The following is a 27,174-nucleotide window of genomic DNA, read 5'->3' on the forward strand; positions in this document are numbered from 1 at the left end:
CACACATGGATGCTGATGGGGTTAGGAGATGCTCATGTGCAGGCACACATGGATGCTGATGTGGGGGTTAGGAGATGCACATGTGCAGGCACACATGGATGCTGATGTGGGGGTTAGGAGATGCACATGTGCAGACACACATGGATGCTGATGTGGGGGTTAGGAGATGCTCATGTGCAGACACACATGGATGCTGATGGGGTTAGGAGATGCTCATGTGCAGGCACACATGTGTGCTGATGGGGTTAGGAGATGCTCATGTGCAGACACACATGGATGCTGATGGGGTTAGGAGATGCTCATGTGCAGACACATGGATGCTGATGGGGTTAGGAGATGCTCATGTGCAGACACACATGGATGCTGATGGGGTTAGGAGATGCTCACGTGCAGACACACATGGATGCTGATGGGGTTAGGAGATGCTCATGTGCAGACACACATGGATGCTGATGGGGTTAGGAGATGCTCATGTGCAGGCACACATGTGTGCTGATGGGGTTAGGAGATGCTCATGTGCAGGCACACATGGATGCTGATGTGGTTAGGAGATGCTCATGTGCAGACACACATGGATGCTGATGGGGTTAGGAGATGCTCATGTGCAGGCACACATGGATGCTGATGGGGTTAGGAGATGCTCATGTGCAGGCACATGGATGCTGATGGGGTTAGGAGATGCTCATATGCAGACACATGGATGCTGATGGGGTTAGGAGATGCTCATGTGCAGACACACATGGATGCTGATGGGGTTAGGAGATGCTCATGTGCAGGCACACATGTGTGCTGATGTGGTTAGGAGATGCTCATGTGCAGACACACATGGATGCTGATGGGGTTAGGAGATGCTCATGTGCAGACACACATGGATGCTGATGTGGGGGTTAGGAGATGCTCATGTGCAGGCACACATGGATGCTGATGTGGTTAGGAGATGCACATGTGCAGGCACACATGGATGCTGATGTGGTTAGGAGATGCTCATGTGCAGACACACATGGATGCTGATGTGGGGGTTAGGAGATGCTCATGTGCAGACACACATGGATGCTGATGTGGTTAGGAGATGCACATGTGCAGGCACACATGGATGCTGATGTGGTTAGGAGATGCTCATGTGCAGGCACACATGTGTGCTGATGTGGGGGTTAGGAGATGCTCATGTGCAGACACACATGGATGCTGATGGGGTTAGGAGATGCTCATGTGCAGACACACATGGATGCTGATGGGGTTAGGAGATGCTCATGTGCAGACACACATGTGTGCTGATGGGGTTAGGAGATGCTCATGTGCAGACACACATGTGTGCTGATGGGGTTAGGAGATGCTCATGTGCAGACACACATGGATGCTGATGGGGTTAGGAGATGCTCATGTGCAGACACACATGGATGCTGATGGGGTTAGGAGATGCTCATGTGCAGACACACATGTGTGCTGATGGGGTTAGGAGATGCACATGTGCAGACACACATGGATGCTGATGGGGTTAGGAGATGCTCATGTGCAGGCACACATGTGTGCTGATGGGGTTAGGAGATGCTCATGTGCAGGCACATGGATGCTGATGGGGTTAGGAGATGCTCATGTGCAGGCACATGGATGCTGATGTGGTTAGGAGATGCTCATGTGCAGGCACACATGGATGCTGATGTGGTTAGGAGATGCTCATGTGCAGGCACACATGGATGCTGATGTGGTTAGGAGATGCTCATGTGCAGACACACATGGATGCTGATGGGGTTAGGAGATGCACATGTGCAGACACACATGGATGCTGATGGGGTTAGGAGATGCTCATGTGCAGACACACATGTGTGCTGATGGGGTTAGGAGATGCACATGTGCAGGCACACATGTGTGCTGATGGGGTTAGGAGATGCACATGTGCAGACACACATGGATGCTGATGTGGGGGTTAGGAGATGCACATGTGCAGACACACATGGATGCTGATGTGGGGGTTAGGAGATGCTCATGTGCAGACACACATGGATGCTGATGGGGTTAGGAGATGCTCATGTGCAGGCACATGGATGCTGATGGGGTTAGGAGATGCTCATGTGCAGACACACATGGATGCTGATGTGGGGGTTAGGAGATGCTCATGTGCAGACACACATGGATGCTGATGGGGTTAGGAGATGCTCATGTGCAGACACACATGGATGCTGATGGGGTTAGGAGATGCTCATGTGCAGGCACACATGTGTGCTGATGGGGTTAGGAGATGCTCATGTGCAGGCACACATGGATGCTGATGTGGTTAGGAGATGCTCATGTGCAGACACACATGGATGCTGATGGGGTTAGGAGATGCTCATGTGCAGGCACACATGGATGCTGATGTGGTTAGGAGATGCTCATGTGCAGACACACATGGATGCTGATGGGGTTAGGAGATGCTCATGTGCAGACACACATGGATGCTGATGGGGTTAGGAGATGCTCATGTGCAGGCACACATGTGTGCTGATGTGGTTAGGAGATGCTCATGTGCAGACACACATGGATGCTGATGGGGTTAGGAGATGCTCATGTGCAGACACACATGGATGCTGATGTGGGGGTTAGGAGATGCTCATGTGCAGGCACACATGGATGCTGATGTGGTTAGGAGATGCACATGTGCAGACACACATGGATGCTGATGTGGGGGTTAGGAGATGCTCATGTGCAGACACACATGGATGCTGATGTGGGGGTTAGGAGATGCTCATGTGCAGACACACATGGATGCTGATGGGGTTAGGAGATGCTCATGTGCAGACACACATGTGTGCTGATGGGGTTAGGAGATGCTCATGTGCAGACACACATGGATGCTGATGGGGTTAGGAGATGCTCATGTGCAGACACACATGTGTGCTGATGGGGTTAGGAGATGCTCATGTGCAGACACACATGGATGCTGATGGGGTTAGGAGATGCTCATGTGCAGACACACATGGATGCTGATGGGGTTAGGAGATGCTCATGTGCAGACACACATGTGTGCTGATGGGGTTAGGAGATGCACATGTGCAGACACACATGGATGCTGATGGGGTTAGGAGATGCTCATGTGCAGGCACACATGTGTGCTGATGGGGTTAGGAGATGCTCATGTGCAGGCACATGGATGCTGATGGGGTTAGGAGATGCTCATGTGCAGGCACATGGATGCTGATGTGGTTAGGAGATGCTCATGTGCAGGCACACATGGATGCTGATGTGGTTAGGAGATGCTCATGTGCAGACACACATGGATGCTGATGGGGTTAGGAGATGCTCATGTGCAGGCACACATGTGTGCTGATGGGGTTAGGAGATGCTCATGTGCAGACACACATGGATGCTGATGGGGTTAGGAGATGCTCATGTGCAGACACACATGGATGCTGATGTGGTTAGGAGATGCTCATGTGCAGGCACACATGGATGCTGATGTGGTTAGGAGATGCTCATGTGCAGACACACATGGATGCTGATGGGGTTAGGAGATGCTCATGTGCAGACACACATGGATGCTGATGGGGTTAGGAGATGCTCATGTGCAGACACACATGTGTGCTGATGGGGTTAGTAGATGCACATGTGCAGACACACATGGATGCTGATGGGGTTAGGAGATGCTCATGTGCAGGCACACATGTGTGCTGATGGGGTTAGGAGATGCTCATGTGCAGGCACACATGGATGCTGATGTGGTTAGGAGATGCTCATGTGCAGACACACATGGATGCTGATGTGGTTAGGAGATGCTCATGTGCAGGCACACATGGATGCTGATGGGGTTAGGAGATGCTCATGTGCAGGCACACATGTGTGCTGATGGGGTTAGGAGATGCACATGTGCAGACACACATGTGTGCTGATGGGGTTAGGAGATGCACATGTGCAGGCACACATGTGTGCTGATGGGGTTAGGAGATGCTCATGTGCAGACACACATGGATGCTGATGTGGTTAGGAGATGCTCATGTGCAGGCACACATGTGTGCTGATGGGGATAGGAGATGCTCATGTGCAGACACACATGGATGCTGATGGGGTTAGGAGATGCTCATGTGCAGACACACATGGATGCTGATGGGGTTAGGAGATGCACATGTGCAGACAAATGGATGCTGATGGGGTTAGGAGATGCATATGTGCAGGCACACATGGATGCTGATGGGGGTTAGGAGATGCTCATGTGCAGGCACACATGGATGTTGATGGGGGTTAGGAGATGCTCATGTGCAGGCACAGATGTATGTGTTGGTATGGGGTTAGGAGATGCTCATGTGCAGGCACACATGGATGCTGATGGGGGTTAGGAGATGCTCATGTGCAGGCACACATGGATGTTGATGGGGGTTAGGAGATGCTCATGTGCAGGCACAGATGTATGTGTTGGTATGGGGTTAGGAGATGCTCATGTGCAGGCACACATGGATGCTGATGGGGTTAGGAGATGCACATGTGCAGGCACACATGGATGTGTTGGCATGCGTGGTTTTTAACCTAGGCTTGTTCATGTGTTTGGTTTCCTTACACGTTTCTATGTGTACCATGTGTGTGTGTACCTTGTGCCTTCACAGATCAGAAGAGGGTGTCGGATCCTCTGGAACCAAGGTCAGGGGTCATGGATTGTTGTGTGAAGCAACACGTGGGTGCTAGGAACTGAACCCAGGGGCTCATAGCCACTGAGCCATCTCTCGATGCTATTACTCGCTGGTCACTCAGTGAGTTCGAGACCCACCTGCCTAACTCCCTGAAGCTAGCGCTTCAGACAAGCACTGCCACTCCTGGCGTTTCAGAAAAAGCTGGGGAACGAACATGGGGTCTTTGTGGTTGCACGGCAGGCATTTTCCAGAGCTCTCCCCGTACCTTAGCTCTTTTATCACAGTAATTATCACAGTTACTAGTCACATCATTGTTTATATGCAAGTGAACTGTTTCTAGTTTTCTCATCATTTTCTTTCGGTGTTCATTACCCCCAGCCCAATAATGTATCTCTAGTATAAACTATAGTGACCTGGTACACTGACAATACAGAGAACATGGAATTGTTTTTCCAGGATAGGCAGTGTTTGGATGGAAGTAATCATAGAGGCTTTGGGTTAAGTAGAAAAAAAATTCCAACATAAGAAGACATTTCTACATTTCTTCCTGACTCATATATATAAATATAATGTGAGATTTTGGGGGGAGTTATTAACCTCCCAGACCTCGTTTCCTTACCTGCTAAACAGAAACAAAACTAATTCATTCTCAGAGTGATCATAGTTAAATGAGATGGTATAAATTATACACCCTCCAATTATTAGCAGACTTCCGCTTGGTTCCGTCTCTAGGCAGTTTATTAGCCGTCTGATTCTGGACCTGGTCAGGCATTCAGAGTAAAGCACAACTGTGTCAAGGGCCCTCCACTAACTGTCTTCTGCTTCACAGAGGAAATTACCCAACGTGGCCATACAAGCAAGGAACCACTTGCAGTGATTGCCCAAAGGATGACAGGTGTCTCAACAATCTCTGCAGTAAGTAAGATAACAATAAAATCTCACCATAGAATTAAGGTATAGGTGGTGTTTTATCCTGGTAGCTGTTTTCTAGAGACCTGTAACAAGTCAACAGCTTACTGTCCTAGGACCACACATAAGCTTAAGGGAGTGTCCTTTAAGATGTCCATTGTCCCATGGTATGAAAGGAACCTGAAGCTACCACGGTTATGCAGTTCTTTTAGTTCTTTTGTGTGCTATCTGTGACAAACTGACTCATGGGTGCAAGGCCAGGATAAGGGGTGCTCAGGAGGGAGGGGGCTGGTAGCCCAAGCTTCACTGTATGAATCTTCTCAGAAAATGTATGTGTTTTACAGTTGGAAATTGCTTTTTTATCCATAAAAAATATTTTTCTCAAAAGGGGCTCTAAAAGGGCAGACAATATAAACAGTGAATAATAACCTTAGCAAATTATGAAAAACAAAACCAAGAATAAATAACACAAAAGTAAAAAAACCCAAACTAAAAACAAAAAAAAAAAAAAAAAAGATAAGCAGCATTCTCTCACTGCAATTCCCAAGGTCCCTTCCAGACCTAAATTTTGGTAAATTGCCCCCCTTTTCCCCCATTTAAACACTAAAATTTTCAGGTATGAAATACGCACCTAACCCATTTTTCTCCTAATGTATTATTATTATTATTATTATCTTACTCATACATAGCAGCAGCCTCACCAGGAAACTTAGTAACATGCACCTATGTGCAGTTAAGTTCTTCTCAGAACCAAGGTGGTAAAAGTGCCAGTTTAATAATGTACAGTTCTACCTCTGCGACCCTGACCGTCACTCTGTCTGTACCCATCTCCTCAAGAGGAAAATGACACCACCACCTGATAGCTCACTGAATGACCACACGCCCTCTATCTCCATATCTGCCACCCTACGGAAACGCTATTGTTGTCAAAGGATGTCAGAGCTTCTAGAGCTCTAACTGGAGACAGTGTCTAAGGTTGATAAAACAGATTAGGCCTGTAGTCCAACCACAAAAATCCCTGGGCTCAAGAGAGAGAGACAAACTTGCATGGTACATACAAGACCATTTACTTTAGATGATTTAACCTCTAGGCTGTCACTCATCTATTTACAAAGTTTAATTTCTACACTTTTTTAAATGGAAATGTTGGCCTGTTTGGAAGCACTCCACTTTTTCTGTACCAATACTGAATAAGAGTGTTTCCAACTGGAAAAAAGAAAAACCACCCCACCTTTTACAGCGAGGTTTTAGGGGGTAAAAACTGTTAGATGAGAGCTCTTATTTAACCTAATGGACATATTATAGTATTAGATGAGGAACTAAAATCCACTGTTTACCATTCATTATGCGAGACTACTGTGTGAATGCCTGGACATGCTTGTCGCGCATCAGGTGGTCTTAGCCAGGGCACGGATGTCCGTTTGTTTCTGGAGTTGAAAGTAGACCTACAACTCTGCACATGCACAGGGAAGAACTAGAACAAGCGCTCAGCAAGTTCCTGGGTACAGCTGTCAGGAGATGTTAGGGTAGTGGTGGTTCAGGTACGATGGCCAGGGAGGGAAAGGTGATGGCGAGTGCCCTAACAAATTCCAGATGGTTCCATCCAGGCATTTAATAGCAGTCCATGTAGAGGAAAGCTTCTAGAATGCCAAAGCAATTAGGGCACTTTACTTTCCCAGTGCTGAGTATAAAAATCTGGAGCTCAGCAAAAGTCAGTCATGTCTCTTTCTCTAAGTCAGATGGCCCACTGCAGTGGATCATAAACAGGATCTATCGTTCTTCTTGGGGAGGGGCTTAGGAAGTAACTTTAATTGCATTATTTAAAACAAAACATGCTTTAACCTTTAGTTTCAACCATAGCCCAAAATAAGATTCATCTGGTGGCTGTGGCATAGTAAATATTTTTTCCATTAACTGTGGTAGAACACAAAAATTCACATATTTTTTCAGTCTTTTTATATGAACTGAATAAGTTGAATTAATAGCAAAAACTTGATCTCTGACAATCAGTCTTAGGGTTTCTATTGTTGTGAAAGGACACCATGACCACAGCAACTCTATAAGAAAGATTTGATTTGGGTGGCTCACTTACAGTTTCGGAGGTTCAGTCCATTGGTGTGGAGCGTGGTGGCATATAAGCAGACATGGTGCTAAGCTCCATCTTGACCAGAAGGCAACAGGAAATGGTCTATGACACCGGGAGTAGCTTCAGCATAGGAAACCTCAAAGCCCACTCCTACTGTTGGCCGAGACCCAAAATAACCGCACAGAAATTGTATTATTTGCAACAGTGCTTGGCCAATGACTCTAGCGTATTCCTAGCTAGCTCTTACGTCTTAAATTAACTCACGAGGCTCTCGGGTGTCTGTCTTCTTTTGTAGCAGCTACATGGCATCTCAGTGACTCCACCTGCTTTCCCCAAGTGTTCAATTTAGTTTTCCCTCCTAGCCTACTCTGCCCTATCACAGGCCAAAGCGGCTTCCTTATTAACCAATGAAAGCAACACGTAACAGAAGGACTTCCCCTATCACCCCCACAGAGACACACTTCCTCCAGCAAAGCCACACCTTCTATGCATGCCACCCTCTTTCAAACCACCACCATCACTGTAATTAAAGCCATATCAAGTTCATGGTTGTAAAGATGTAAATCAAAACCTAACCTTTTAATTCTGCTTTTACAGTTAACCCACGAAGAGACGGTGTCTCACGTAAGTATGCAAACTTTAAACTGTTTGACTGGGCGCTGTGGACTGGGTCAGCACATGAGAAACTAAAGCACACTCTGTTTCACAGGTTACTATTCTGGCGACTACCCAGGAAGGCCCATATATCTACGGAACAGATACACATCTCTCTTCCTCATTGTTAAGGCAGTCCTTCTCTTACTGTCTGTTATAATTACCATTTTGGTAAAGCACAAATACCCTAATTTAGTTCTTTTGGACTACTAATGCCATCGGTGGCAGGCAACTTATTAAGTGGCTATTGTAAAACATTTGAGAAAAATGTTTCAATAAAGCCTTAGAAGAACCACTTAGTTTCCTAAATGTACAAAGAGGTTAAACTCTTCTTTATGAATAAGGACTGTCTAGGTTGCCACAGGTAGGCTTTCAGCAAGAAACAAATTCCCTGGGGTTCAGATTTGCAGACTACATCTTTGGTAACTCTAAGTCCCATCGCCCTATTGGCTCAGAGGTAAAAACACCTGCTGCTCTTGTGGAGGGCCTGGCCTCTGTGGGCACATGCAGATTAGACACCCATAGACATTTTTCTGGCTCAGAGTTAAAAGTGAGAGATTTGATTTAGAGCCTTGGCTGTTTGTGGGTTGTTTTATCCTGGATAAAATTACAGAAAGAAGCCAAAATAGTTGCCAGTAGCAGTGGAAATCTTGCAATTATTTTCCTCAAAACCAAATGCTTTGGGTATGTTTATAAAGACTAACCAATGGCAAAAGACATTGGATTTGATCAATAATCTTGTTCAAAAAATCTATATAAAAGAGGTATTCCTAAAATGTCTGGACTGACTGGGCACAATGTACATGGGTACTTATCGTCTGGCAGAAACTTTAGAATACATATGAACGTATTTACAAAGACTGTCCTTGAACATGACCACGGCCAGGTAAGGCAGAGAAAGCCGTCTCAAAATCCTTTACAAAAGGAAACGCCTTTCAAAGTTCAGTTCCAGGGTTTTTTCCAGTGTTACTTTTTTCTCTTCTGTTTCTTTTCGTCGGCCTCCATCTTAAGCTTAACCTCCTCTGCTGTAAGAGCTCCCAGTTTCTTGCCCTTTGCTTTCTTAACCTTCTCCTTAATGGCCGCCACATCAATCTTTGTTTCAGCAGGAGCTGCAAAATTTTAAAATATGCAAATGTCAAATTATTTCTTTATAATTAAGAGATCATCTTAAGAGACTCGTCTAAGAACTTTGAGAAAACAAATCATACAGATAAAATGGCAAGATTATATTTTCTATATTGCACACAAAATAATTTAGAATTGCTTCCATAAAAAGTATTCAGTATAGTCCTTCTAGCTTCAGTAATTTTAACAAGGCATATTTTATTTAACATGATTTTATGTGAGAGAACCTGGTGATCTTAACAGGCCGAACTGTAGCACTGGTGTCAAAAGGCTGAACTAAATACAGAAAGCAATTTTAAAAGGGTGCAACTTTCTTTTTATAAAGGTAGTTTCCAGTTTTCCAACCACGAGAGAATCGAAAGACAAAATGTACCAGTCACTGGAGGTACAGACATTTTAGACCTCCACTCTGATGCAACTGTATTACTGTAGTAGTAATTATAATTACTGAAACTTACTTTAAAGAAGAATGCTGCCTTTGGAGGGTCGCTCTGACAAGTGTCACCAGAGGCAAAGAAAATGAACAGAATGAGGCCAGATACCTGATCGAGTCTTCCTGTGGCTTTGCTTTTAAGCTAAGGTGAAGTGCGAGCTAACACAGATATCAGCTTCCAAGCCACAGCTGGCAAAGGCCTGCGGCCTGGCAGCTGTCCTCATAGAGGCAACAGACAGCTCTCAATTTACATCTTTACAGCCCAGGGCAGAGGCTGCGGGGACCTACACGCAGCACCCCTAGATTATAAAAGCCCTGATTACGCACCACTTTGCCTAGGTGTGTGAGATGGACATGCATCTAGTTACTTACCTTCCTTTGGCTTCACAGCCGGCTTTTCTTTAGGTGGAATGAACGCCTTGTTTCTTTCCTCCTGCCTCTTGGTAAGAGCTTCTGCTTGCTTGGCCTACACCAGGGGAAACACGTTAGTAAACACAAGTGGTACCAAACTGCTGGGGATGCTGTGAGCGACCCGCGGAGCCTCACCTTGATCGCTTCCATCTTCTGCCGCTTCTTCTGTTTCGCCTTCAGAAAGTACTCGCCGCTAGCCAACTCTTTATCAATCTATCAGAGACGGGGTTCACAGTTAGACCAGAAATAATGCAGATGAAGGTGCTTTCCTAAGAAGCCACGGCGTCCTGGGCTAACAGTGTGGAATCAGCACTCTAATTAGCTGGTCACATAGGAGGGAAGTGTGCGCTGAGGCTAATACAAGCATGGAGATAGGACAGAAGCTGCTGTTCATGAAACACAAGCGCATTAACTCAGGACCAAAGTCAGGGTTTCAGAAAATGGGATCAGACAGGTTCAGGGCAGAGGGGTGGAACTTAAAACGGACAGAAGCCATGAGGATTCAAGCCAGGTGAGACTGAGCAGACCATCAGTTGTAGTACCCAGAGAGGCTAAGGTAAGCGGATGGAACTCAAGGCCAGCCACGGCGACAGGGCTAGACCCTGCTCTCAAAGGGAAGAAGAGAAGGAACACAAAGTCACTGTCTTAATTCTTGAGGTTTAACCCTCGTTAACAGCTCCACGAGGACACCGACCCACGAACACATCAGATAAAATACACTGCTCACAGTCACAGAAAGGTATGAGGACAGGTCCAAGGAGGCACTGCTGTTTCAAAACTTCTAAGCCAGAAAAATGGAGGTGCCGGGCCTTTCCCTCTTCAGAGAGTCAAAGTAACAGGTGGATTCACTGTTTTGTGGCGAATGAGCATGAATACATGGGGTATCACCAAGAGACAAAGTATTATAATATTAAAAAGCCCATAACAGCAGCCCAAGAAAAACATATCTTCTCTACTGAGCAAGGGGAGAGAATGTTCCTACTCTGCAGGGGTACAGATAAAAGAACGGACAGTAAATCAAAATTTGCAGAGACAGTTCTTCACAAATCAATACATGCTAACACCGAAGCAGAATCAAACACAAAATCCATAGTCACCTCAATGATACAGTGAAAGGAGTTAATAAAATTCAACATAAACGCTATAAATGAGAGACCCAGAGTCAGCATCACAATGGAAAACTTAAAGAATGTTCTATAAGATCAAGAACTAAAGATGTCCACTCTGAATACTTTTATTCAGCATAGCACCAGAGGCTGTAGCCACAGCAATTGGGTAAGAAAAAAAGCAAACAGGAAATCAAATGACCTGTTTACAGATGTAACTATGTAGAAAAAGCTAAGGACTCTAATACACCAGTATTAGAACTGATGAATGCATTTGGGAAAAGATCACACAAAGCCATTAGGTTTTCTACGCCCCAATAACAATTTGCTAAGTTCAAGGGTGTCCAATCTTTTCATATTACACCATGACTCATCTACAAATGCAGTGGGCTACATTCATGGCTGTCCTGGAAAACATGACCAGCAAGACTGGAAGCAATCTTACTCGTTAGAGCACACATGTTCGTACAGAACTAGAAAGTTAAGAAAGACCTCTGCAATGAAAATGATAAAACACTAATGAAAGAAACAAATACAGAAGATGAAAGCCTCTTCGCTGTTAATAGATTCAAGGTGTCAGTACTGATGAACGCCCACGCTACCCACAGCAACCTATGGAGTCAATGCAGTTAGTATACTTCACAGATGGAAAAAGCAAGCCTACAGTTCACATGGAAGCACAGATCTTAAAGAACCAAAGCGCTCTTTAAAAGGGAGAAAAGTCAGAGGCATCATAATTCCTAATGTCAGGACTTCCCACAAAGTCGTAGAAGTCACAGCATGGCACACTGGCACCCCACCCCCGCTCCAATCTCCCATCTGGTCGCACTTTCCTCCTTTCCCAGAGGAGATGCCCCTGCCTGGCATTCCCATTTTCTCACCATAATCTTCACTCTCTCTACTACCTCTCCCACCCCTGGCCTTTAGACTTTCCCTGGAAACAACAGAGGACTGTAAGGAACGGAAGATGTTCCTATCAGAAACAACCTAGTAAAGACTGGATATTTTACGGTACAGGCAAAGAGGGAAGGAATAAAGAAACAAAATTCCAGGTTAAGTAGAAATAAAATCCAAGCAGGAAGAAAGGACTGATGGGGGATCATTCTTTTCTGATGGCCTCAAACATTGTTGTCCGTAAAATGTCAGTGTTTGTGTTTGCCTGGTGTCGGAGGGAGCTGGAGAGAGACACAAAGGATAGCCACACAGGCCGAGAGAGCTTGGAGACACGAATTCTTAGTGACTTTAACCCAAAAATAGGACTTTTCTCCACTTTAATTTTTTGGCCTAAACTTTAAGATTTTGGGTTTTGCTGAAAGGGTGTGGCTGAAAGACAAAGGCGCATGAAAAAGAGATGGGGAAGAAAGGAACAGAAGTCCTGGCCATGAGCGTAAAGAACCAGAGAGAAGGTAAAAAGTGAAGGAATCCATAACTTAGAAGCAAATGGATGAGTGTTAGGACTTCTAAAATGATTCAGTACATGGTCACAAAACGTTAACTCCCTGGGCTCCTTTTACATACAGAACACTGGCTGCCTGACACCGCCCCCAACAGTTTACCACAGGTGATGATCGCTCCCCAGACCCTTGCTGTCAAGTTCTCACGTCCTGACGCCTGCACACCTACTCCCAACCTACACTCTCAGTAACATGCCCAAAACCAGGTCAGTTTCGTCTGTCCTGGCATTTACCACAACACTCACCTGACTCTCCGGCTGCGGAGGAGGGAATGGTGTGTACTCCTTCTTAACACTCTTCTTCTTCGGTTCCCTGCGTTTGTTCACATTTTTGTGCTTGAACTGTGGCAAAAATCTTTCCCAACTCTGGGTTCGTAACTCGGAATCTTTGGCCAACTCCCGTTTAATCATCAAGGTCTTTAGGCACATACATATAAATAAAATTTAAAATTTTAAAACTCATACGTTTGTTAACACACTGCTTCTGAAAAGAAAGGAGGAGCTCCTGGTGTGTTCAGGAGAATGAACCAATGGCAAGGATGTCTACTTTAAACCTGCACAGCTGGCCAAACATCAGAAATTGATCTGGATTGAGTGTAAACATGAAAATGAAGCTTAGCTTCCCTGCCAGCATTTCATTGAAGTTCAACTTGATAACAGAAGTCTTAATTAGCGGGGCTTCCTGCAGTCAAGATGCTTCAGGAGTAACTGAGGGAGCATGGGGAAAAGTCCAGTAATGGAAAGTTTAACTTTTACCCCAATCTTAGTGACTTTTCCAACTTCACATTTAAGTGCACTCCCCACAGGCTCTCACCGCAGACCGCTGTGCTACAGCAGCGTGCCGGCCCCATCGGTGACACAGCACACAGGAGCAGGACAGGCCTCTCCCAAAGGGGGCAACGATGCCAACACTAAATCCCAAAGGAAGCCTTAATGCAACCCGAGAGCCCACACTTAGACAAAGATACATAGCATGTGACTGCCATCACCTACGGTCAGTTCTGAGAGGCTTATTTTCAATGCATCAGAGCACTACAGTAAAGGACAGTATCTCCTTCCCTAGTTTGTACAAGGGCTATACAAGCACCAAAGGGTGGGGTGAATTCTACCCCCAAATCACCCGAAATAGCTTTGCCCTATCTGTGCATATTATATTTTCATAGAATGCTTCATTTTCAAAAGCAGTTTATGCAGTCAAGCCTGACAATCATTAATTAATGATGTACAATTAGCACTCACTTTAATATTATAAATTGGATGGATGTTCTTCATGGTATCAAGGACGACTTTTCGAACCTGAAATTTACAAAGGAAAATGAAGCAGTCACAAAGATTTCAATAAACTGGATAGAAGGACTAACTTACTGTAAAACATCCTATGGGTCAGGGACTAATCACGACACTGGATATAGCTTCTCAATTGTGCTGAGTGGCTTCTAGACCTCTAATATCAGGAGTCAACCGTCTCAATCAAAAAGATGTTTCATTACTGTGACCATATAGTAAACAACTAACACAACAGCCAGGACCCCAGAGGTAGTGCTTTAAAGGAAAAGGGCTGGATTTAGAGTCAAAAGGTAAGGAGGGTTCAAATCCTGGAACAGGAGCTATAGCTCAGGAGAAGAGTGCTTGCCTGTGGTGCACAAGGCCTTAGGTTTGATTGCCTGCTCTGCAAAATAGTTGATGATTTGATGACATTTGATCATCATCATCCTGGGTCTGCCACATCATGTAAAAGTCAATTAATATTCCCATTTCATCTTTATTTCTGCAAAATGGAGATAAAACTATATCTCAGATCTACTTTTAATAATTATGTAAAATTTTCAAAACCTTTTAAAACTGTGAAATATCTGATATATTACTGCTCCATTAGAAAAGAGTCAGCAATTTGAGAGGCAAACAGAATTACTACTAAAGAGCCCCAAGAGGGAAACAGCTGAACAGCTAGCTCCAGCTCAAAACAATATGAAGACCTGACAGAAAGATGTGCTCCAAGGGTATTCTCGAAACATTTGACAAGTTATAGAAAACATTCATGAAAACACTAAAACTAAAGAAAGCATGGCTTGAAGGAAGTTTTCAGAGTCTGACCTCTACTGGCTGCATACGTCACTACAAATCAAGGCCTCTGCTCAGTGCTTCAGATACGCCCACATGAGCTACTCAGATGGGAACTACCTTTAAAATCTTCTAACGGGGCGGCTGAAGATGCACAGACCTAACTCAGAATGGATGTCTCCACAGCTGTCAAAGGCTTCCCCCAAACACTTTAGACTCCAGGAGTGAAGTGGTGTACAACTTACAAATGAGAAATCAAAGCACATTCCAAAAATACAAAATGATTATCACCCAAGGAACAATTATATTACTACCAAGTTATTTCATTTTTGTCTGGTGAAAATATTAGGTCCTAGTCCTCACCTCCTTCAGGCCACTGAAAGGCCCAATGGCTGAAACAGTATTCCCCTGCACCATGACGTAACAGTTTGTTAGGAGTTCCAACGCCTGCATCAAAACAGGAAATTCAAGCTCAGTGCACAGAGAAGTCAATTACAGAGATGCTCCCGCTCCACTGATGACAAGTACCTTCAGTGTAGATCCTTTGGGACCGATAAGGCGCTGTCTTCTTTTCACAAATCTCTCTTTATTTCTCACCAGAGAACCGATTTTAATGATGTCACAGGCAACATCATCCTGAAGTATCCGTACTGCCTTTCAGGAGAAAAAAAAAACTGCATCAACATTGTTCTTATTCTTTCTATAAGCCCGGGCTAATAAAATCTAAGCACAAACATGAAAGTTGAGGGAGGGCGAGAGAGGGCGGGAAGACAGGGTACTCCAGGCTGCTGAACAAGCACCCCCCCCACCCCCGTTTCCTCCCAGGCACTGCCTCTCACTGGCCAGGAGCTCTCCAAGCTAGCTGTGCACACACACCTGTTCAAAGGAAACACTCCTCGCCAGGAGCTTTATGAGGTCTCTGGCCCTGACGATGATGTACGGGTCAAAAGTCTTCCTGGTCGTACACACGGTCATGCTACCCTCGATCAAGTCCAGCGTGGCTTTAACATGCTACAAGGAGGAGGGAAGGGTTCGCTTTTAGATGGTTACAGGGCCACGCCCACCCACCTACCAATCGCTCCGCCTTTGAGCTAACTAACAAATTTTCAACTTCCACTTACGAAGACGCTGGGCAATTAATGAGATCTGGATTAATTTCACATTTGACAAGAGATAAGAAACCAACGCAATTGGAACCAAGACTGAGAAAGGATTTTCCTTTCAAATTTCTTTCTACATTATTAAGGGACTAAATACAAAACAAATCACAGGTTACAGAGAAGCAGGCAGCAGTAAAGAAGATCTCAACAGCAATAACCAGATGTTCAGTAAATAATTTCCTCTGTGCGCATGGGAGCATGAGAGGAGGGAGTGTGCACGTTCACATAGACAGCACGTAGAGCCCAGAGCTCAACTCCCTGTGCTGCTCCCCAGACCCTGCCTAAAGCCCCCCAACTAAGTTAGCATGGCTGCTCATGGGTTCTGTCTCCTTGCCTGGCTGTTTACAAGGGTTCCGGGGATAGAACTCTTCTGGTCCTAGCACTTGACTGCCAAGCATTTTACCAACTGAGCTATCTCTGCAGCCCCAAGAACTACAGTTGAACAGAACAAAGCAAAATGCTCTTTGCGGACTTGTGACACATTCAGAGGAATCCTCAATCATGGTCATCAGTGAATATCTCAACACTACCGCTGTAGAGATTTGTCAGCAGGAAAAAAATAGGGAAACACTGGGGTATCAGCAGTTCTTGTTTAACATTAAACTTGACACATGGCCTGGCTCAACCTGGCCAAGTACACGGTAACCATTACCACCTGGAAAAGGCATTTGGAATTCTAGAAGTCACGGGTGACTTCAGACAGTCTGAGACACCTCTACATTATGAAAATTATAGGAATTTCTCACTTTATTATGCACAAAATTAAAAATGAACTGTAGGTGGCTGGAGAGATTGTTCTTCTAGTGGACCAGGGCTCAATTCCCAGCACCCACATGATAGCTCACAACTGTCTAACTCTAAGATATGACACCCTCATACAACATACAAGCAGGCAAAAGAACACCAATGCACATAAAATAAAAAGAAATAAGAAAGTTACAAAGGTTTTTTTTTTTTTTTTCAAAAAATAAACTCTAAGAATAAAGTTTGCCTTGGTTCTTTTAAATACAAAAAAACTCAAACTAACCAGATATGTCAGCATCTCTGAAACCAAAATCCACCAGCACATGCAAATTTCATAAAAAGTAAAGACAGGCTGAACTGTAGTAGTGCACGCCTTTAATTCTAGCACTCAAGAGACAGAGGCAGCCGGGCGATGGTGGCGCACGCCTTTAATCCCAGCACTCAGGAGGCAGAGGCAGGCGGATCTCTGTGAGTTCGAGACCAGCCTGGTCTACAGAGCTAGTTCCAGGACAGGCTCCAAAGCCACAGAGAAACCCTGTCTCAAAAAAAAACAAAACAAAAAAAACAAACAAACAAAAACCAAAAAAAAGAGACAGGGCAGGCAGATCTCTGAGTTCCAAGCCAGCCTAGTCTACAGAGCGAGTTCCAGGACAGCTAGGGCTAAGTATTACACAGAGAAACCCTGTTTTGAAAAACCAAAAAGTAAAGGCAAAGGCAAGACCAAAATCTCAAAAGAACGTTTAAAGTCTGCTTACATGCTCGTTCAAGGCTTTCTGCACCAGAGGCCAGCACTCCTTCAGGTAAGCCTCTCTGTATTTCGGGAACAAGGTCGCAAAGCTGCTTTCCTCCAAGAGCCCTCTGGGATTGTCCTCTTTGGAGAAAGCCGGTTCCTTCCAACCATCAGGGACAGTGAGGAGTTCCACCTCATCTGCAGAAGAAAGAATTCCACATCATAATGGTCCTTCAGACACTGAGTGCATATTCTGTGCACATCTTCATAAGCCCCCCATACACGCCTCCATGTCTTCCCCTCCAGCTTTCACATTATTCAACATCATGACCACGACTCTACCATCATTATCATATCATCATCACACCACATCAGACCATGTGAACACACTGCAGTTGCTTCATCAGAACAAATTCTTCATGGACAGGGGCACCCTTTCTTGTATCCACTCTAACTGGGATGTATCAGTAGACAGCAAATACGGCACTTCTACTGCACTGGATTATGGTTCAAACACCCCTCTATCATTTTAATAATCTGACTTTCCTGGTATACAATATCTGCATGCACCCGTCTATGTAGATTGCGTGTGTGTGTGTGTAAATGTTTTAAAAGTGGATTCTGGTGTATACCATCAATTAACAATCACTGTGATAGAACTAAGTTTTCCAAAGAGCTTTCAACACACATTTTTTGAATAAAAGAACCACTATTATTTTTTCTACTTTATGAAGATATTCAATCCAAAATGACTACCAGACCCAAAGGGCCAAAAGCTGAAATAGCCTCGCACACTGATAACTAAATAAAAATGCCTCCAGAGAGTCCCACATGACATCTTAGAACTCCCTCTCTCAGATCTTTAAAAACCACTCCAATCTAATAGCTACACACTGACTCAAAGACACCATCAACGTGAACTTGCAGCACCAGCACACGTGCGTGAGTTCACGGGAAGTGCTGTCTGGGGCTCCATTGAGACACATAATCACAATCTCTGGGTGAGGGCCAGAAACCTCTACTTAAACGATCTCATCTGGCACTCTGTAAACCACTGAGCCTGAAGAGCTGGTCTTTGGCCCACGTTATCAGCCCCAGTTAGGAAAATTTGCTTTCCGCGTTTCTCCTCACACCCACTTTGCTATTTTTCGTTTGAAATCCTAAGAACAAGCCCTCACAGACCATCCATTCTCCTGTAGCTTCTTTTTTAAAATGTGAACTAAAAGCTACAAGAACTGGTAAAATGTATGTGTGCGTCCGTGTTCCATTTAAACACGCCAAACGCTACCAGTCAGTCCATGGGAAATGGGCACGCACCAAAGCACAGAAGGGCAAAAGAAATGGAGGAGGTTTGCACAACAGAGGAAGCATAAATAGCCCCAAAACCTGTGAAACGGTGCGACTTCAACAGGGATGCCCAATTAAAAACAACCAGATACAATCTCTTACCTTCAAAACAGTGCATTTTCAAGACTGAAATGATAAAATTACTGTAAATTTGCTGCCATCAAAATCTTACCTGTGAGTGAGCCATACTGGCAGAGCTTCCTCACCATGGCTGACTATATCCTCACAGTGTGCCTAAATAAACCTTCCCTTAAAGAAAAAACCTGGCCCAGCTCCCTGTAGCAGTGTTAGCATAACCTGAACACACCCTGCAACTCAGTTTCCAATCCTACGTTCCTTACAGAAATCCTTGGGCATTCCCAGAGGACGTGCACAAAGGTGTTTACAATAGCAAAGAGTGGGCAGAACCCAAATGTCCATCAACGGGAGAATTGAAAGGTGTTTCATATAAGGCAATATTATGCAACAGCGAAAAAGAAAACAAAAAAATCACACCTGCAAACATCACCTTGGTTAATATCCAAGGAGAAGCTAAGACGCTGCAGGCATACGAGTTTCCTTTCATTCTGCTGAGGCAAAACCAAAGCACTGTGTTGAAAATGATAACGATAACGGCTGGAGAAAGGTAACAGCAAGCTCGAACGAGTCAGACTAGTCACTCCGGGTACCAAGAAGGAAAATATCCCCTATGACTGACGCGTGGAAAACGTGAACTCTTCCTAAAAGTCTGTCGGTTCCTCAAGCGTTGGTTTCATCTTTTACGGATGCCTATAGTCCCTGTCGTGCTTTACGTACTTAGTTTTAAAACGTAACAATTAAAAAAAAAACGTTTTAAATACATTTCTTTAGGATCTATTTTCATATTGAAGGTAGATTAAAAAAAATAACAACGCAAGAGAGTAACCACACTCGGGCATCAAAAATTAAACTACCAGTCAAAGCTAAAGACTGAGCTGTGTCCTCTAGTAATTTAACAATAAAAGTTCTGACAAACTTCCCAGCTCGCTCAGCCCCCACCTTTTAACGTCCTCCTCACTCCGTCATCAGCGCTCACTGTACATAGGATTATTGATCCCACCTGATTCCGATTCGTATCCTCCTAATTGCCTCTGCGCAGAGCGCTACAAAATACTGCCTCGCTTTTCACGATTTCTTTAGATCTTTTTTGTTTGTTGGAGACAGGGTTTCTCCGTGTAACAGTCCTAGCTGTCCTAGAACTCACGCTGTAGACCAGGCTGCCCTCGAACTCACAGAGATCCGTCTGCCTCTGCCTCCTGAGTGCAGGGGGGAAAAAAAGCGTACGCCATCGCCGCCCGGCTACCTTCCACAATTTCCTAACCCCCGTGTTTTTACCGGAGACAGAATGCACATCAGCTCTCCTTGTCAGGGGTGCCCCTAAAAGCACTGGGTTAGAAACACGTGGCCGGCGCAGTCCACACCCCCCAATTATCAGCAATCCCAACTGAGAGCAGTCACAGTCTAAAGGAGCTAACCCACGTCCACAGCTAAGAAAACAAAAAGACGACTGCTTTAATATCCACCAGCTCCAGGCTTCGCTTCTCACACTGTCTCACCTTGGTTCTCGCGCTTCTGCTTCGGCTTTTGAGAGTCACTTTTTCGAGCCGCTTTCCCAGGCTCGTCCGCAGAAGTTGCCATCGCAAAATTGCTTCCGGCGGTACCGGAAGTACAACTGTTCTCTAATTCCGCCGGCTACTACGTCTAAGATACAAAATGAGTTCCGGAGAATCCCGGCGAGGTCTGCGTAGTCTCAGCGCACATGCGCGCGTAGCCAGTGGCGTGGGGGGAAAAGAGCGGTACACTTCCTTCCCAGGGTGCACTGCAACCGCGGTGGTCCACAGCATGCTGGGAATTGTAGTTCTGTAGGACCAAGCTCTACATCGTAGCAGCTTGTAGCAACAGGCTAGGAACTTCTTTCTAGGGAGAGAGGAGAGAAGGGAGAGGAGGGAGTTAAGAAGGAGAGACAGAGACAGAAAGATTAAAGGCGCACACTTTTAATCCCAGCATTTGGGAAGCAGAGGCAGGTTGATCTCCGTAAATTCGAGGCCAGCCTGACCTACAAAGCGAGTTCCAGGGCTACGCAGAGGGGCCTGTCTCAAGACAAAACAGAAAGGTTCTTATTTGAGGAGGATTATTGTGTGGCTCTCACTTCCCAGATTGATTTTACGTGACTTTTCAACATGGATTTATTTATTTTGGTTTTACACGACATGGTCTTTCACTATATAGCCTCCGCTGGCCTGGAACTTGTTATGTACACCTGGCTGGCCTCAAAGTCACAATGATGTGTCTGCCTCTGATTCCAGGACATTGGGATTAAAGGCCTGCGCCACCACCGCCCGACGAAGGCTATAAAACTTATGTTACACATTTCTTTTTGTCCTTGATGAAAATAATATGATTAAATGTAGAACTATACTAACTTGATGATATTAGATATGATAATAAGTATTATAAAAGTAAATGGAGAAGCCTTTACATAAAATTAACAGAACGTTTTCCTCAATACATACATATTTTCAGTCCAATTAAAATAAAAATTAACTACGCTTTTCTACAGTAACTTAAAGAAGAGTGCAGACATATGTTTAGTGAAACTGCTTCAGACAAGTGTTTCTCAATCTGTGGGCCACAATCCCTTTAGGGGATCAAACAACCTTTTCACAGGGGTCCCTAAGACCATCGGAAAACACTGATATTTACATTATGATTTATACAGTGGCAAAATTACAGTTAGGAAATAGCACAGAAAATTATTTTATGGTTGGGGGGTTACCACAACATGAAGAACTGTTTTATTAAAGGGTTGCAGCAACCAGAAGGTTGAGAACCATTGGCTTAGACTATGTTTTAAACAAATTTGAATGAAATTTTCTGTATACAGACTGATGCCTTATAATGTAAGCCCTTAGAACATGACCCACTGAAATGTGTTCAACTAGTTTTAAGAATCAAGCATAACAGCACGTAGCATGTGTTTGAATGAGTCTGAACTCGGAGCCCCCCTCAACTGTGCTTTTCACACGTGGGGATGTTGGTCTGGGTTCCTTTCCTGAAAGCTTCTTCTTCCGAGAACTATTTAAGCATTGAAAGCACAGGAACGGTTTCAATAAATACCACAAAGTCATCTGAGGTCAACTTAGAAGGTTAGAAATTCATAGTGGTTATCAGATTGATGGCATCCACATGTCCTGTGTAATTTTTCAACTAAATTTTAGTGAGTCTGTTACTCGTTCATTGTAAAATATTAAATCAATAATTTGAAAGGTTATATGCTGCTCACCATAGTGGCCTACAGTCCCAGTACTTGATAGGCTGAGCCAGGAGGAACACCTCATGTTTGAGGCCAACCTGGTCTACACAGTGATTTCCAGGCCAGCCTGAGCGACACAGGGAGATCCTGTTTCAAAAACCAAACAAGCACCCAAAGGAAATTTATATCAAAGAAACCATGTCATAAAATTAATGATATGAAATTTGAGAAGATATTTTCATCACACTGATTTGGCTAATATTCTTGGCTTGGAATGAATAAAAAGATATAGATCACTCGATAAAAAAATTATTAATAGGCAACCTAACTGGGCCAAAGTGCCCATATATAGCCACACACTTCCTGAGACGTTTCTGTGATCCTTAGGTGAAGTTTACCTGTATGGTAGTGAGCAGGCTTTACACAATAAGTTAAGGACTGGATAGAACAATGAAGCTGACCATTCCCTCGCAAGAAAGAATTCTGCAGTAATAAGCCCTTGAACTCGAGCTTTAACTACATCTGTTTTTCTCAGGGGCAGCCAACTATCTCATCCTCACCATTTTAGACTCTTACAATTCTTTTCATATGTAAATACATACTTATTAATTATGAGAATCCACACGAATGGCTGTTTCACGCAGGACTCTCAACTTCATTACTACTGGGACAGTGTACAGACGTCACAATGAAAAATCACTTCTGGCTGGACAGTGGTGGCACATGCCTTAAATCCCAGCACTCAGGAGGCGGAGGCAGGCGAGAGGCAGAACTTTGTGAGTTTGAGGCCAGCTTGGTCTACAGATTTCCAGGACAGCCAGGGCTGTTGCACAGAGAAACACTGTCTAAATAGATAAACAAACAAAAACAAACAGATAAATAAATCACTGCTTCCCCACCAGGTTGGCAAACAGAAAAAAATCATAACAAAATTATTACAGCTAGAAGAAAGATGATTTTCAAATGTTTTTAGTGGAAATGAGCAAAACTGCCAGCATTTTGGAAAACAATCTAACAACATAAAGTGTGCACATCTGCCACACTAACCCCCCAGGAAAACAACAAAAAGAAGCAAGAACACCAAAGAAGAAATTGTTTTCAACTATCAGCCCAATTTATATTGTACATGGGTAAGGCCCTAGAATTTTGTGCCCCCAACAACAAATAACTATTTATCTAAAATGTCAATAGTCCCAAGATTGAGAAACACTGGCCGGTATATCTATGATTTGGGGTTTGTCTGATTCCATCACAAAGAGACAGGAAATGCTTTGGTCTGGAGCGAGCATGCCTCGCAGTCAAGTCAATCCATTCTTCTGTCTGTGGAGGACGAACTTATCAAAACCAAGTCCAGGAAACTGTTCGTTATTCTGCTAGGTTTTGTCCCAAAAGCCTATTACCTCTTCTTTGACAATTTCCTATATTTACCTTGTGTCTCCAATAGACTCAACCCCAGCTTCCCCTTCTCTCTCCCCTCGGACATCCCTCCATGCCCCTCTCTCACCTTCATGTCCTTACATTTTGTTGTAATCCACTGAGTCTAAGTAGTGCTTCCTGCTAGAAGATCGTTGGCTTCCCCTGAGCGAGCATTGTGCAGGAAACCCTAGCTGCAGCAATTTCATTAGTGGAAGAGACACGACCTATCTGCAGACAGTGCTTCACAGCAGCTGTGCTGACCTTCCAGCTCTGATACTCTTTCTGCTCTCATACTATGACATTCCCTGGCCCCCGAAGAGGGGGTTGGTGTAGCTGTCCCATTAGGGTCGAGCATTCAGCAGTCACTTATCCTCACCACGTTGACCAGTTATCAGTGTCTCCACTGTGACGCACCACTCAGGGGCTCTCTCTGGCCAAGTGAGAGAGCACTAATCTATGCATAGCCGTAGTATTTAGAAGGCAGTTTGACAACATGTCTATTTATCTGCTGGGTTTCTTGATGGGCAACCCTGCTCTGTTTTCTTTCATCTTTGCCTCCATCATCCGGGACTCGGTAGCCTGTTTACCCAGTAAGACTTGTAAGGACAGGGGATGTTTGGTGGCTAAAGATATCCAGCACTTCTTGAATGTTAGTCTCTTTGGGCTCTAGACCAACAGAACATTTATATGTCGCTGGGAACTTATTCTACCTTTGCCTACGTCTTTCAGTTTGATCTTTCTCTTCATGCTTGCTCTTATTGATAAGCAACAGCTTTGATTTAATTGGCAGTTATTCTTCCTCCCTAAAGGAGAGCTCGAACTCATTTCTTAGTATTAGGTTGGAGCATAGCAGCAGAGTTTTTAAAGGCCTGCACGAATATTCAAGATTTAATCAGTGGCACATGAGACATAGTGATATCGCTGAGAATTATTTGTTGCAAAGAGAACAAACTACAGTATTTTATCTCTATACCCAACACAGGAGGAATATTTGAACATCTGAGAAAGCAGATCGTTTGTCAATTGTTAAATTTATATGCATCCCCCATCCATGATGGTGGTAATTGCAGATGGTTGGGAATGAAATAAAATTTTCACAGAAAGTGTTTTAAACACTTAATGGATATACATTTAAGTAAGCCACTTCATGGTATTAGCAAACATTGTAACCTCATTTTTGCAAATTCTCCATTTAAAAAAAATCTAGCTGCCCAAGGCCCATTGGGAGAAGTTTTCATAATTATACTTTATGAGCACATGGTGATTATAACCTGCTTTTCTTTGCTAGTCCCTTTATTGATCTGATAAGTCTCCAGATTGTTCCCTAGAAAAGCACATTCAATTAAGAACACATAAGAGCACCCTTCCCAGAAGCCCCAGCAAATCAATGTCAAGTTTATGCATCCAAAGCATCATGGGAGGAGTGTCTTGAGAGCCTGGGTCTGTGAGCACTCTGATATTAGAGCTCCCTGGGATAAATTGGGACGCTTATTTACGTTAATAAATAAGATTAGATTAGTTGATTCCTCTAAGATTTTTATATGATTATTTTTAGGGATAAATAATAAAATGGTTGATCCTTTTTTTGTAACCACAAAATGTAGCCTGCCAGCAAAAACTGGCTAAGAAAAATATATTGCTTGCTTGCACTTAGATAACCTATAACAAGTTGATTAGACATGAATGTATGTGGGTCTTTGGGAATCGTTTGTTTTCACCTGTAATACATAAAACATTTAGTCATGTAAGGGAAATGAGAAACATGCGATTTTTTCCTTGTATTCTTCACAATCATTCACTTGAAAAATGGGATGTAATCACATTGTAAATTGTTTATATAAGCTGTCAGGGTGAAAATAAAATGAAGTGGAAGGAAGACATCAAAAAAGATGTAAAAAAGAAACAGCAGAAAAGAGAAAAAAGACGAGAAACCCTGACATGTTGAAGATATATGTGTGTGTGCACGCATGTATGTGCGTGCGTGTGTGTGTTCCACTTTTTCAATGGCTTCAGAGAACTAAGTTTTGCCCTCCTGCCGGCCCCAGGGAATTAAGTCCTGCTCCCTCAGAGAAAAAAGTCAATTGAATGATCAGCCCCTGACTCTAGGTCTTCTCTTCAGTTCTTGACCCGTTGAGAGCCTGTTCTCATCCGCAGCAAATTGCTATTTGAAACCCCAGTGTTTAAATAGGACCACACTTCTCTTGGCCCCTCCTCATGACCAAAATCCTCCTTTGGAGAAATGAAATGAGGTAAAAAAAAATAGTTAACACTTTGGTGAGCTGGAGTGCAGTGATTCCATCTTAGGATGTACAAATGTTAACTTCTTAAGAGCTCTGGTGAAAAAAGAACATACATGTTTTCTTTCTTCTCTAGCTCATTTATACCTAGAAAGTATTTGTTGAATAAATGGATTGCCTACTGTGCCTTGGGCAGCGTCAGGCACAAGTCTACGGTACCAAAAGGTATAGCATAGGATCCTAAAATACAAGATGAATAACAACTATAACACACACACACACACAGAGAGAGAGAGAGAGAGAGAGAGAGAGAGAGAGAGAGAGAGAGAGAGAGAGAGAGAGAGAGATCCAGTCATTCAGCCAGTGCCAGTGCCAGAGCATTTGAGAAGAGAGGGAATGCATAGTTCAGAGTCCTCCTGGGTTCATCAACAGTAATCCAATAGGTAATGGGAAAAAAGCTACCTTGATGTCTTATGCTGTAAAGAGACACCATGACCGAGGCGATTCTTGTAAAGGAAAGCATTTAGTTGGGGCAGATTACAGTTCAGAATTTTAGTTAACTGTCATCATAGTGGGAAGCATAGAGGTATGCAGGTGGACCTGCTGCTGGGGAAGGAGCTGAGACTTCTACATACAGATTGGCAGGCAGCTGCCTTGACCTTTGGATACTCTTGCCTCAGCCTCCCAAGGATAAGGATTATAGCCGTGCAGTGTGGTACCCATCTCTCTCCATATTCATTTAAAGTTATCAGTGATGCTGCAAGAATAAATTCCGTTTCCCTTTCCCCGTTCTCTCTTCTTCTCAGATAGTATCATGTCCTTAATGCAGGTTTAGTAAGTATTTCCTGCATGAGCAAATATTGGGCAAAGAAACAAATGTAATCAATTGAACCCCAGCTATGCAGGTTAGTAGCGATGCGACCTTGGTCAGGTTACTTAACAAATGTAATCAATTGAACCCCAGCTATGCAGGTTAGTAGCGATGCGACCTTGGTCAGGTTACTTAACTGTTCTACCTTTTTAAAAAAGGACAATGGTAAATGACATGTTTGCTTATAATAAAAATTAAACAATTACTGCATCAATCCCTTCTGAGGGTGGTGTCTCCAATGACCTAACCCCCTTCCCTGAAGCCCCCACTGCTTAAAAGGAATGGGACCTTTCACCTTTTCCTTAGAGACCAAGTTTCTAATGTACAAACCATGAGAAAGCAAACAACAATCAAACAGTGTGTTCTCCCCTCACCACCCCTCTGTCTGTCTGTCAGTCTGTATCTGCCTCTCTGCCTTCTCTCTCTCTCTCTCTCTCTCTCTCTCTCTCTCTCTCTCTCTCTCTCTCGTGTGTGTGTGTGTGTATACAAATACGAGCATCTTGGAAATAGTGGCTGGATGCACCTGAGATCAATAAAATGCAGTTCTTCTACCACCAAAGCTTTT

At 44.0% G+C, this 27,174-nt stretch overlaps 2 protein-coding genes across 6 annotated transcripts in view; one reads left to right on the top strand and one right to left on the bottom strand.

Moving 5' to 3' along the window:
* The window catches only part of Glipr1 (GLI pathogenesis related 1), a 41,431-nt gene extending 32,892 nt beyond the window's left edge, over window positions 1-8,539 (top strand). For 4 of the 5 annotated variants that reach the window (XM_075954025.1, XM_075954023.1, XM_075954026.1 and 1 more), the window contains 2 exons: window positions 5,425-5,510; window positions 8,188-8,539. In XM_075954025.1, coding sequence (XP_075810140.1) covers window positions 5,425-5,510; window positions 8,188-8,375 — 274 coding nt within the window. In that variant the 3' untranslated portion in view covers window positions 8,376-8,539. The remainder of the gene's footprint in view (window positions 1-5,424; window positions 5,511-8,187) is intronic. The other variant, XM_075954027.1, reaches the window with a different exon arrangement.
* A 282-nt stretch (window positions 8,540-8,821) lies between these two features.
* Krr1 (KRR1 small subunit processome component) lies at window positions 8,822-20,526 on the bottom strand. The gene is made up of 10 exons (XM_075954022.1): window positions 20,389-20,526; window positions 17,493-17,665; window positions 15,710-15,844; window positions 15,362-15,487; window positions 15,197-15,280; window positions 14,012-14,068; window positions 13,019-13,189; window positions 10,349-10,426; window positions 10,175-10,268; window positions 8,822-9,353 (listed from the first exon to the last, which is right to left on the bottom strand). Exons 1-10 carry the CDS (start codon window positions 20,468-20,470, stop codon window positions 9,211-9,213), a joined length of 1,143 nt encoding a protein of 380 aa, XP_075810137.1. The 5' UTR covers window positions 20,471-20,526; the 3' UTR covers window positions 8,822-9,210.
* Window positions 20,527-27,174: the final 6,648 nt, after the last annotated feature.

This window comes from Microtus pennsylvanicus, chromosome 20, assembly GCF_037038515.1.
Source record: "Microtus pennsylvanicus isolate mMicPen1 chromosome 20, mMicPen1.hap1, whole genome shotgun sequence".
Lineage (NCBI taxonomy): Eukaryota > Metazoa > Chordata > Mammalia > Rodentia > Cricetidae > Microtus > Microtus pennsylvanicus.

What these genes read in the sequence shown, in the direction of transcription:
- Krr1 (XM_075954022.1), bottom strand. Translation starts at nt 20,470, where the DNA reads ATGGCAACTTCTGCGGACGAGCCTGGGAAAGCGGCTCGAAAAAGTGAC. An exon ending in CTTTCAGTGGCCTGAAGGAG is followed by an intron (nt 14,069 to 15,196) that starts GTGAGGACTAGG and finishes TGTAAATTTCAG; the next exon opens with GTTCGAAAAGTCGTCCTTGA. An exon ending in CTCCGCAGCCGGAGAGTCAG is followed by an intron (nt 10,427 to 13,018) that starts GTGAGTGTTGTG and finishes CGTCTCTGATAG; the next exon opens with ATTGATAAAGAGTTGGCTAG.